The sequence below is a fragment of the Salvelinus namaycush genome, chromosome 1 (assembly GCF_016432855.1).
Source record: "Salvelinus namaycush isolate Seneca chromosome 1, SaNama_1.0, whole genome shotgun sequence".
NCBI lineage: Eukaryota > Metazoa > Chordata > Actinopteri > Salmoniformes > Salmonidae > Salvelinus > Salvelinus namaycush.
This window is the reverse complement of record NC_052307.1, coordinates 38,559,607-38,573,153: the sequence shown is the minus strand read 5'-3', so window position 1 is coordinate 38,573,153 and position 13,547 is coordinate 38,559,607. Positions and strand designations below refer to the sequence as shown.

Genomic DNA, 13,547 nt, shown 5'->3' with positions numbered 1-13,547 from the left:
CATATTATTGGATCTCTTATGAAAGGAAATACTGGTGTAATGTATTCAATTCAACATAACATGCATGGAGGGAGTGGTGTTCATTCCACAAAGCTAGTTGGAGATGTTGCTATGGGTCAGTAGTCCAAATCTGTGTTTCCTGACCTGATAGACATCAGCAGGGTGACTCGTGTCAAAACATTCACCTTCCTGTGCCATCTCAGGATTTAAATCGAGACCTCAGCAAAAAGTACAAGCCCAATAAAAAAAATACCAGTCACAGATTTGAAAGTCATAAAGGAGAAGCTTTGTGCTTCATGAGAACTAGGCTACATGAGCTAGTGGAGACAGAATAGAGCGCTAAAAATGTTCAATCAATCATTATGCAACTGCTGCACCAGACTTTCCATATTGACTAGTCAACATGGAAAATGGCCCTGTTAGGGACAAGGGTACACTACAGGAGAGTGGAAAAGGTCGTGCAGAACAGAAGGAACCCCACTGGGTCATTTAGCTCATATTAGGCCTAACTCAACACTGCTCTCTCCTCTCACCATGGAGAGGCATGTTAGCCTTTCTCCATCCAGCTGTGAGGAAATGATTATCAAACGAGATCAACTGAATCAGTGTTCCCTTCACAATGACCTAAAGAACCAGAATGGGCCAAAAGCTTTGTTGTGAATGTACAAGGAATAGGAAATGACTTTATATGGACATGAATCCGAGACAAATTTGAAATCACCAAGGTAGCCAAAGATAAGGAAGCAGCCAAATGGTCTGGAACTAATTTAATAGGTCAAACAAATGAACAACATGTAAATTACTGTAAGCCGGAATGTTATGATGAGAAAGTATTGTCAACAACAAAGACACGAGGTCAAAGGCAAAACTGGAGGTCAAAAGCTGTTTGCCAAGATCTAGTAGATTAGGTATTCCAGTGTTAGAGGCTTAGGGCTGTAGAGAGATGCCATAGTTTGATAGAGAGAACAATGGCTACTTCCATTGGATAAATCAGAAGAGATAAGAGAAGGCCTACAGCAGGAAGGGATACTGATACTGGCACCTGTAACATTTGCAAACTCCTTTCCCTCTCCCTCACATTGCCTTGGCCAGCTTGACAGTCTATATAAAGGGCAGTGTACCTACACAAAGATTAACCAAACAGAAGTCGGAGGTTCTTGACTTCGCTCATCCTTGGCCAGTTAACAGGCAACACTGCACCAGCAGAAAGGCAGTGTGTGCTTTTCTGACTTGATTTATATCCGTTTTTGCACAGGGGCTAATTCATTTTAAAAACTTCTCGACCACAAATCATGAGCAGCCTCTGGCAAAGACTCCCACAAACACCATGGATCGCCTACCAAATCAGTCCCAACGTCCCAAATAGGGAGCTCCTGGTCTGTGATGAAGTGGCCATTGGGTGCATCTCAATCGCTTCTTTTCCTTAATCTGTACTCATGCGAGGCATCCACCATATTGCTTTTCTCTCTCTCCAATGTTTTCAGTGCAGATTAAGAAGAGGAGACAATGAGAAATACTTGAACCACTTAAAGGTCGACCTTGGGCAAAAATAACAGCTTTAAACTGTATAACTGACAAACGCACCATTATACCATGAAATGTAATTATATATTAAAAAAATGGAAGCATAAGATTTTTGGCTTCAGAAGTGCAATATCTGACCGATCACAACAGATCCCGTCCAAAAATAAATCCTGAGAAATGACATCAACACATACTGGAAGAGTTATTGTGCACTACGTCAGTCGCGGTGCGCATGACTAGAATGACACGTCGATGATCCACCAAAGGCACACCCCATATCTGTTTGAAAATTCCAAGAGAGGCAGAGTTGGACTGTTTTTCATGCCCAAAGTCGGCCTTTAAGACTATTGAGATGCTGCCATTACCTTCTGAACAGTAGGCCTATTTCACCCTTCCTACACACACTACCCATTCTCTACCACTCACCATTTTGATGGGCACACAGGCGAGGTCAGCCTCTGTGACAGGTGTGTCATCACTCTCCATGACATAGATCCCTTTACGGCTCAGGGCCTGGATAACTGACAGGTGTGACTGCAGCGAGGCGGCCTGGTCCGTCTTTAGGATGAGGGCACACACACGGCAGTAGAGCTCACAGGACAGCAGCAGGTGGAGGACGGGGGGCTTGATGTGCTCTTGCTCATACTGGTCTGTGTAGAATGGGTCCCGCAGGTCCTCTGGGATGTGGTCTGGAGGGGAAGAGACATGGTTAGTTATGTTGTAACAGACTGGTTGGGTTCCAATTCTTACATCTATTTGTATAGCAACCGGCATGAAAATATTTGGTTGCTATCGGTTTCAATGGAATATTTTGGTGCGTGCAGCCCTTTGCCTACTTCAGGAATAATCTAGGGGAAACACTGCTGTGATGACTAAGATGCATAGGGCTATATACACAAGAGTCTAATGTTTCATGGATGGCCAAATGTGAAATAATTAACTTTTTAACTTTGAAAACTCCACAAGCGTCTCTGTAGTATTAAGTTTCTTAGGGAATATCAAACCTTTCAACAATGAAAGGGAATGTGACAACTGCAACTGCTCGCTGTGTAAAAAAAGTATGTGGACACCCCTTAATTAGTGGATTTGGTTATTTCAGCCACACCCATTGCTGACAGGTGTATAAAAATCGAAAGCATCGGCTGGAGTGGTGTAAAGCTCGCTGCAATTGGACTCTGGAGCAGTGGAAACGCGTTCTCTGGAGTGATGAATCACGCTTCCCCAACTGGCAGTCTGACGGACCAATCTGGGTTTGGCGGATGCCAGGAGAACGCTACCTGCCCGAATGCATAGTGACAACTGTAAAGTTTGGTGGAAGAGGAATAATGGTCTGGGGCTGTTTTTCATGGTCCGGGCTAGGCCCCTTAGTACCAGTTAAAGGAAATCTTAATGCTACAGTATACAATGACACTCTAGGTGATTCTGTGCTTCCAACTTTGTGGCAACAGTTGGGGAGAGGCCCTTTCCCGTTTCCTCATGACAATTCCCCCGGGCACAAAGCAAGGTCCATACAAAAATGGTTTGTCGCGATCGGTGTGGAAGAACTTGACTGGCCTGCCCTGACCTCAACCCCATCTAACACCATTCAGATTAATTGGAACGCCAACTGCGAACAAGGCCTAATCGCCCAACATCAGTGCCCGACCTCACTAATGCTCTTGTGGCTGAATGGAAGCAAGTCCCTGTAGCATTGTTCCAACATCTAGTGGAAAGCCTTCCCAGAAGAGTGGAGGCTGTTATAGCAGCAAAGGGCCGACCAACTCCATATTAACGCCCATGATTTTGGAATGAGATGTTCGACAAGCGGGCGTCCACATACCTTTGGCCATGTAGTGTATTTGTTCTGCAAGGAGGGCTCAGTTTACTCTGTGTAAATATAGTCACGGCTTGGGACCTATATTTCCACTCAGGAGTTCCACTCAGAAACAGATGGGCTACAGTAACACTAATGAGAGCAGAGTTGGGTTCTCTGGTTGTTCTAGTCTGCAACAAAGCCTTTCCAGTTTCCACCACAGAGGAGGAAAACAAACTCTGATCTAGGAGTTATCCTAGTCTATCTTGCATTTGCAATGACTTGAAAACCCACCATATCAGGCTAAATGACTCGTGTTGAAGGATAGGAATCAGATCATGATAACTGATGTCTGTTGATGTCATACCTGGTCATCTAATAGGAAACATGTGCATACAATCCATGTCTTTATGATCTTAAAACAGTAAAGCGGAGGCATAAAACAGAAAAACCACAGCGGACCCTTGCACGTGACAAGCCCATGCACACGCTCTCAGAAAGGTGTGATGTTCTTCAGGGCAAAAATAACCCTGATGAACTCCATTATTCAGACAGCTCGCTCTCAGTTGTGGCTGTGAGGCTGAGCTAACAGAACTCCATCTCCATATCTAAACTCCTACATCAGCGTGTTGACACCCTCCCAGCCATGACTGACTGACTGACGGCATAAAGGCAGAGCCTAAATCCGATCCTAAGGGATCGGATCGTCAGCATTCTCCCATCCAACCACACTAACAGGAAGATATACAGGTTGAGGCAAGCAGAGCTCTCCTTGAACCAGTCAACAACACAGCAGGTAAGATAGTCTGATTTGGATTTTACTGCAATACACAGTCTGAGTAGGCACTCAATGCCCATAACAATATTGTTATGAGAAGTAGGGATGTATGGATAATACACCTGGGATTGTATAACAATGTCTGATTCCGTCTGGGTATTACAACAGATTCAATAATAATCCTGTTATTGTATAACAGTCAGTCATTCCGAGAGAGAGATGTGTGTGAGAGTTGCACTTTATATAACGCATTGAGTGAAAACAAAAAGGGGTCTGGCCTTGCTGGGACCCGGATGGGTCTTCATGTTTGACTTCCCCCTGGAGACACTGATACTGTGTGGCAGCAGCTTCCCCTTCTCCTACCCCCTCTGCACAGTGGGCTGGGATAGCCAACTACTGGGACAGGGAGAGGGCTCTGCATGGTAAACACCCTTTCGCTCCATTGCCAGGACCAGCTGTAGTGCATCCCCCAATCACCATCAGACCAGTCAGGAGAGCAGAACACCAGCTTGCCCCAACGGGTGGCATTCTGACTGGATGGCTGGCCGCTGGTGTGAGGAGCTGTGCCAGCCATGTTCTGTCTGTGTCGGCACTGGGGAGGATACAAACACACAGGCGCGAGCATGCGTGCGCACAGACACTACACAGGGAGACACAGATACACAGGCATGCTAACACACATGACGTAGCCACCCGCTCTCTCACACACACACTCCAAGATGCATCTCTGATAGGAGAGGCTGAATTGTCAACTACACAGGGATGGGCAGGCAGCCTCTCCTGCCAGTGAAGTATTTTTTATAGGGCCAGCCCAGCATCTGTGCAGCAGCATGACCAATATACTCTACAATAGGGATGCACAATATAAAAATTGGTAAGTATATCGGAATTGGCCGATATTAGCTAAAAATGCCAACATCGGCCCAATGTCTAGTTCTTATGGCTGCAATCCCGTTAACGGGATCAATATGACAACAGCCAGTGAATGTGCAGGGCACCAAATTCAAACAACAGAAATCTCATAATTAAAATTCCTCAAACATACAAGTATCTCATACCATTTTAAAAGGTAATCTTGTTGTTAATCCCACCCGTGTCCGATTTCAAAAAGGCTTTACAGCGAAAGCACCACAAACGATTATGTTAGGTCACCGCCAAATCACAGAAAAACACAGCCATTTTTCCAGCCAAAGACAGGAGTCACAAAAAGCAGAAATAGTGATAAAATTCATCACTAACCTTTGATGATCTTCATCAGATGACACTCAGGACTTCATGTTACACAATATATGTATGTTTTGTTCGGTACATTGGCGCGTTGTTCAGTAGTTCCAAAAACATCCGGGGATTTTGCAGAGAGCAACATCAATTTCCAGAAATACTCATAATAAACATTGATCAAAGATCAAGTGTTATACATGGAATTTTAGATCCACTTCTCCTTAATGCAACCGCTGTGTCAGATTTCAAAAATGCTTTACGGAAAAAGCAAACCATGCAATAATCTGAGGTCGGCGCTCAGAGCCCAATCAAGACAAAAATATATCCGCCATACAGAAGTCAGAAATAACATTATAAATATTCACTTACCTTTGATGATCTTCATCAGAATGCACTCCCAGGAATCCCAGTTCCACAATAAATGTTTGATTTGTTCGGTAATGTCCATCATTTATGTCCAAATAGCTACTTTTGTTAGCGCGTTTGGTAAACAAATCTAAAGTCACGAAGCGCATTCACTAAAAGCAGACTAAATGTCAAAAAGTTCCGTTACAGTCAGTAGAAACATGTCAAACGATGTATTGAATCAATCTTTAGGATGTTTTTAACCTAAATCTTCAATAAAGTTCCAACCGGAGAATTCCTTTGTCTTCAGAAATGTGATAGAACAGAGCTCGCTCTCACATGAACACGCATGGTCAACCAGAAACCATGGATTACAGGCAACATTCGCAATGAGCTAAAGGGTAGCGCTGCCGCTTTCAAGGTGTGGGACTCTAACCCGGAAGCGTATAAGAAATCCTGCTATGACCTCCGACGAACCATCAAACAGGCAAAGCGCCAATACAGGACTAAGATTGAATCGTACTACACCGACTCCGACGCTCGTCTTGTGGCAGGGCCTGCAAACTATTACAGACTACAAAGGGAAGCACAGCCGCGAGCTGTCCAGTGACACGAGCCTACCAGACAAGCTAAATCACCTCTATGCTCACTTTGAGACAAGCAACCCTGAGGCATGCATGAGAGCATCAGCTGTTCCAGACAACTATGATCACGCCCTCCGTGGCCGACGTGAGTAAGACCTTTAAACAGGTCAACATTCACAAGGCCGCGGGGCCAGAAGGATTACCAGAACATATGCTGACCAACCAAGGTTTCTTCACTGACATTTTTAACATTTCCCTGATTGAGTCTAACACCAACATGTTTCAAGCAGACCACCATTGTCCATCTGCCCAAGAAGACTATGGTAACCTGCCAAAATGACTACAGACCCGAAGCACTCACGTCCGTAGCCATGAAGTGCTTTGAAAGGCTGGTCATGGCTCACATTACCACCATTATCCCAGAAACCCTAGACCCAATCCAATTTGCATATCAGCCAAAAAGATCCACAGATGATGCAATCTATATTGCACTCCACACTGCCCTTTCCCACCTGGACAAAAGGAACACCTACGTGAGAATGCTATTCATTGACTACAGCTCAGCATTCAATACCTTAGTGCCCTCAAAGCTCATCACTAAGCTAAGGATCCTGGGACTAAACATCTCCCTCTGCAACTGGATCCTGGACTTCCTGACAGGCCACTCCCAGGTGTAGGTAGGAACACATCTGCCACGCTGAGCCTCAAGGGGTGCGTGTTCAGTCGCCTCCTGTACTCCCTGTTCGCCCACGACTGCGTGGCCAGGCACGACTTCAACACCATCATTAAGTTTGCAGACGATACAACAGTGGTAGGCATGATCACCGACGAGACAGCCTATAGGGAGGTCAGAGACCTGGCTAGGTGGTGCCAGAATAACAACCTATCCCTCAACGTAATCAATGCAAAGGAGATGATTATGGACTATAGGAAAAGGAGGACCGAGCACGCCCTGTTCGGCCTCTGACCGCAAGGCACTACAGAGGGTAGTGCGTACGGCCCAGTACATCACTGGAGCTAAGCTGCCAGCCATCCAGGACCTCTATACCAGGCGGTGTCAGAGGAAGACCCTAAAATTTGTCAAAGACCCCAACCACCCCAGTCATAGACTGTTCTCTCTACTACCACAGGGCAAGAGGTACCGGAGCGCCAAGTCTAGGACCGAAAGGCATCTCAACAGCTTTTACCACCAAGCTATAAGACTCCTGAATGTCATTTGCCTAGTGTCCCACCCCTCTTTTACACTGCTGCTACTCTGTTTATTATATATGCAGTCACTTTAACTATACCTACATTTTGCCTCAATTAGCCCGACTAACTGGTGCCTGTATATAGCCACGCTACTGTTATTTTCACTGTTGTTTTTATTTCTTTACTTATCTATTGTTCACCTAATACCTATTTTTTACTTAAAAATTGCACTGTTGGGTAGGGCCTTTAAGTAAGCATTTAACTGTAAGGTCTATACCTGTTGCATTCGGCGCACGTGACAAATAAACTTTGATTTGCCTGCATGGCTTTGTTAGCCAAGGCCCTTAGAGCAGTTGACAGACAGACAGTGGGGAGACTCCTCAGAGTGAGAGAAGAGGAGTGGAGAGGAGGGGAGGGGGAGAGGAGGATGAGTGCCAGGCAGAGTTCGTCATCAGGACAAAAGCCAATTACTGTTTCTGAGCTCTCTGGGACCACAGCTCACTGTTAGAACACAGGGAGCTTTTATGAGAGTAAGCAGGAAAACATCCTTAAAATGGGAGAACAGCATTCAAACAATCCATATAGATAACCATTATAAACTAAATCTAGGATCATCTGCTTTCTTTGTGCAGGCTTGAGTCTGAGTGACATCATGAAATCACAGTAATGAATGCAGAAATCTAAAGGGTAGGATCATGAAATTGAACCTAGGCCTAAATAAGAACAATGTAGGCTATGATATACTACAATAGACTGCAAAGATGCAGGTGCTTACATATTACTAAGGGAGGTGACAGGCCTCAGCATTAGTGAGGCCTGAACAGTAAGTTAATACAAAAATAAATAGACCCTTGAAGCCAGAAGTGGTAATATGAACGGCAATCCAAAGAAGCCATAATATGAAAACAATGGACGGAGCCATTCTGTTCTTCCAATGACAACAGGCACAAACGACACACTCCATTGACATGACTGTTCAGCAATTAAAGATTCATGGCCAGACTAAGTGCTCTTTCGGTGAAATTAGGTCACACATGACAGGTTGTCTACTATTGATAGACAGACCACGCTCTGGCTCCTCCACAACATCTTAGCATGTCTCCTGCATGTAACCACAGCCACAGGCCTTCAATAACAATGCTAGGCCTGATTGCTATTTTAAAGGATTTCCTACCTGTATCTATGCAATTATGCTCCCAAACAAACATTGTAAATACTGGAGGTGAGGGTAACTGATGAGCTACAGAACAGTGACAGATATTGAAATCTTGTAACCTCTTCCCCAGGCTATTACACACAGCCTCAACTAACCTGTACCCCCGCACATTGACTCAGTACCAGTACCCCTGTACATAGCCTCATTATTGTTATTTTATTGTGTTACTTATTATTTTTTAACATTAGCTTATTTAGTAAATATTAAAACTGCATTGTTGGTTTAAGGGCTTGTAAGTAAGCATTTCACGGTATTCAGCGCATGTGACAAATACTATTTTATATAGCCTAAGCCTGGGATAATCACTCATTCAGTTGGCCTTAGTGGAACTGAACTACTGAGTAAAGTATTTGTCATTTCATTTTAGCGAATCACATGATTGAGGCGTAGCTTTGTGCTTGTAGTATGCTAGCATGCAGTGGAAGGTGTTGTGGGAGATGATTGGTTGGTAGAGTAAGCCAATGCCTTTTAGGACTGACGATACCAGTATCACAATATTTTTCCCATGGCAGGAATGAAAACACAAAGCAGACCAAACTCTTTGGTCCTTTAAGACAGTTGTTCCCAAACTGTGGGGCACGCAGGTTTTTCTTTTCAAGTAACTTTAAACTTACTATTGGAAGTTGTAATAGTAGAATGCACAAGGTGCAATTTATAAATTGGGTAGTGCACCATCAGTTCCTTTTGTCATGTTAGTCATTGCATACCTTAGACAGCTATTTATAACTTGTCAGAAATGTCCAGGTCAACTAGCCCATGTCAGCGAATGTTTCCATTTAATTTTTTTGCCCATAGAAATTGTAGTAATTTGTGTGTCACTCATATCACATGAATGCACAGACAAAGTTATATTTGCATCCTGGCTCTGTTTTGGCTAACAAAGGCCATGTCTGACACGTTGGTCCACAAGACTTTGTGCTTTTGGGCGGAAGTGTCGGGGAACGAGATTAGGAATCTTGCAACCAACTAGAAATCCAGAAGCGTCAAAATATTTAGGTTGTTTTGCTATGAAGAAGTTTGACAAATGTTCATGTGTCATTTAGCAGACGCTCTTAACCATTGTGACTTACAGGAGCAATTAGGGTTTAGTGACCTGCTCAAGAGCACAGACAGATTTTTCAACTAGTCGGCTCTGGGATTCAAACGAGCAACCTTTTGTTTACTGGCCCAACGCTCTTAACCACTGGGGTACCTGCAGCCCTTGAACTATTGCTTGCGCTAGTGGTTACCCTGCTCTAGTGGTTACCCTCAACAGCTCAGAGAACTTGGTCACCTGGAAAAGGCTAATACTAAAGGTCAACACTTGCTACAGTGGTCAGTAACAGTAAGCCAGGCCTGGAGTGCCACCCCAATATCCGTGCCCCCCTCTCTGGCCAGGCAGAGCCTAGACGTCGTGTCTGAAGGGATGGGTGGGTCGGCCTTGGGGTCAAAAGAGGTTCCGGTTGGAGTTAGCACTAGATCCAGGTAGCCTATTTTTTGTCAATTATGTTCTTCACCTAAATATAGCATCATTACAACAAGCCAACAACCGTTGGCTATCTTCACAAGAGAGTGAGAAAGGCTAATGTCTTGTTCTGCATTTTCCATGACCTGATGACAGTCTGACAGTAGATTCTGTGGATTTATATATCAGCTTCCTGCGAGTCCTGTCTCACTGCTGCTAAAGGCCACTGCACAAAAACAGAATGGCAAAATCTGGTGAGTCAGTGGGGAGGCAGATCATTTGCCAAGTCATACTGGGGGGGGGGGGGGGCAGCCATTTCAACACATACATGTAGTGGGAACCATTCAGAATGGTTCCCACTATCTAGGTCTGTTCCAAGCGTGCCTCATTAATACTAGCTTAACTGCTAACTGTTAGTTTGGGGTGTGGACGAATACAGACACGTTTCCTGTCCAACAACATTTGGGCCCAACTCTGCCAGCCTTGCAGATGAGGGATAAAGACAGCTGATCCTCACTTTCAATTCCAGGTTCAATGGACACTGGATAGGGCAGTGTTGTTTTTCTGGTAATTAAAAACCTCACGTCTGGATAACATTTTGGTTCATATAAAACACCCAGAAGTGCCTTAGTGAGAACATTAAAATAAAATAATTATACTGAACAAAAATATAAAACAAAATGTAAAGTGTAGGTCCCATGTGTCATTCTTGGGGCTCCTGAGTGGCGCAGTGGTCTAAGGCATCACTACAGACCCTGGTTCGATCACCTGCCGTGATCGGGAGTCCCATAGGGCGGCGCACAATTGGCCCAGCATCACCCGGGTTAGGGAAGAGTTTGGCAGGGGTAGGCTGTTATTGTAAATAAGAATTTGTTCTTAACTGACTTGCCTAGTTAAAAGGTTAAATAAGGGCCTCCCGGGTGGCGCAGTGGTCTAGGGCACTGCATCGCAGTGCTAACTGCGCCACCAGAGTCTCTGGGTTCGCGCCCAGGCTCTGTCGCAGCCGGCCGCGACCGGGAGGTCCGTGGGGCGACGCACAATTGGGCTAGCGTCGTCCGGGTTAGGGTGGGTTTGGCCGGTAGGGATATCCTTGTCTCATCGCGCTCCAGCGACTCCTGTGGCGGGCCGGGCGCAGTGCGCGCTAACCAAGGGGGCCAGGTGCACGGTGTTTCCTCCGACACATTGGTGCGGCTGGCTTCCGGGTTGGAGGCGCGCTGTGTTAAAGAAGCAGTGCGGCTTGGTTGGGTTGTGCTTCGGAGGACGCATGGCTTTCGACCTTCGTCTCTCCCGAGCCCGTACGGGAGTTGTAGTGATGAGACAAGATAGTAATTACTAGCGATTGGATACCACGAAAATTGGGGAGAAAAGGGGATAAAATTTAAAAAAATAAATAAAAAAAAGGTTAAATAAAAAAGCACAAATAGAAGATCCCAGAAATGTTCCATTCACACAAAAATATTATTTCTCTCAAATGTTGTGCACAAATTTGTTTACATCCCTGTTAGTGAGCATTTTTCCTTGCCAAGATAATCGAACCACCTAACCGGTGTGGCATATCAAGAAACTGATAAACAGCATGATAATTACACTGGTGCACCTTGTGCTGGGGACAATAAAAGGCCACTAAAATGTGCACATGTTGTCACACATTGCCAGAGATGTCTCAAGTTGAGGGAGTTTGCAATTGGCATGCTGACTGCAGGAATGTCCACCAGAGCTGTTGCCAGATAATTTAATGTTCAATCCTCTACCATAAGCCACCTTAACGTTCTTTTAGATAATTTGTCAGTAGGTCCAACTGGCAATTTGAATGCACATAGATACCATGACGAGATCCTGAGGCCCATTGTCGTGCCATTCATCTTCCGTCATCACCTCATGTTTCAGCATGATAATGCATGACCCCATGTCGCAACGATCTGTACACAATTCCTGGAATCTGAAAATGTCCCAGTTCTTCCATGGCCTGCATACTCACCAGACATGTCACTCGTTGAGCATGTTTGGGATGCTCTGAATCTACGTGTGACAGCGTGTTCTAGTTCCCGCCAATATCTAAGCACAACCATTGAAGAGGAGTTCAACATTCCACAATTGACAGCCTGATCAACTCTATGCGACAGAGATGTGTTGCGCTGCATGAGGCAACTAATGGTCACACCAGATTCTGATCCACACCCCTACTTTTTTTCCCAGGTATCTGGGACCAAGAGATGTATATCTGTATTCCCAGTCATGTGAAATCCATAGATTAGGGCCTAATTCATTTATTTCAATTGACTGATTTCCTTATATGAACTGTAACTCAGTCAAATCTTTTGTGTTTATATTTTTCTTCAGTATACATGCACCAAGACATTTGCGCTGTGTGTGACAGGAGACTATTTTGGAACTTTTCAATGCCTATGTTGTGTGCGTGTAATAACTTACCAATTCCATAGGCTTTGGCGAACAGCCACCGTAGGTTGGCGTCTATTTTTGCTCTGGCAGAGTCGTACAATTCCAAAGGTACAACCTCCACTGTCCCTTCGCCAGCTGAATCCATCTTTCTTCGGGTGCTGTGCCCGCCAGCACACAATTCCACATCCATCCTGTAAAGCAGTCAAATTCAATCACATGTACTTATAATCAAATTTATTTATAAAGCCCTTTTTACATCAAACATACTACAGGTGATTTCATGAGTGCATTACGTTAACTAGCTAATGTTAGCTAGTCACTGAAGAAATGTTCTTAGCTAGCTAACTGGTTACTGTAGCCAGCTAACTAACCCACTAACACTAGCTTCCTAGCGTAGCTTCATTGGGCGCCCATCCTTGGACAGGTGGCTAACTAGCGAGCTGACAACTGGGTGGGCTGTTATGTTAAATCTGTGTCGTAAGTTACATGTTTTACAAAATAGCTTTGCTAGCTAAGTTAGAAAGCACATTGGCCAACACAGACGCTAACGTTAGCTACCTAGGAGGTTAAAAACAACAGCCTGCCTGATAGTATCTACGCTAGGTTACAGCAACTGGGTGAATCAAGCGGACATTCGCTAGCTAAATCAAACAATATTTTCAATATACCTTCAAAGCCGCGATGTGTCCTCAATCCACCCTATAGATCCGACAGGATAATGGATTCAACATAAGGACGTTCTTATGCAATTGCTCGAGCAAAGCCCAAGCAGCACATAACAGCAGCGAGGTGAACGAACGGTCTCCTCCCCAGCAACAAAAAAACAAATTTGCGGCCTGAGAAATTTGCGGCCACGGCACCCCGAGGAGCGCTTACTTACAACCAATGCCAGATATAAATGTACGGCGGTTACGGAACACAGTATTTAATCATTCGGCGGTTTACCGTTTATCCCTTCTATTTATTGGCTCATTTTAGGCCGAAGAATTTGACTTATTCGCAATAAGCACCTTGTGTACCTCCGTGTCTGCGCTTTCCCATACAAATCTAAT

General features: G+C 44.7%; 1 protein-coding gene across 2 annotated transcripts in view; it reads right to left on the bottom strand.

Moving 5' to 3' along the window:
• The window catches only part of LOC120043745 (calmodulin-regulated spectrin-associated protein 1-B-like), a 43,709-nt gene extending 30,162 nt beyond the window's left edge, over positions 1-13,547 (bottom strand). For both annotated transcript variants that reach the window (XM_038988311.1, XM_038988314.1), the window contains exons 1-3: positions 13,164-13,547; positions 12,526-12,686; positions 1,951-2,213 (exon numbers count right to left, since the gene is read on the bottom strand). In XM_038988311.1, the coding sequence (XP_038844239.1) occupies positions 1,951-2,213; positions 12,526-12,685 (423 nt within the window). In that variant the 5' untranslated portion in view covers position 12,686; positions 13,164-13,547. The remainder of the gene's footprint in view (positions 1-1,950; positions 2,214-12,525; positions 12,687-13,163) is intronic.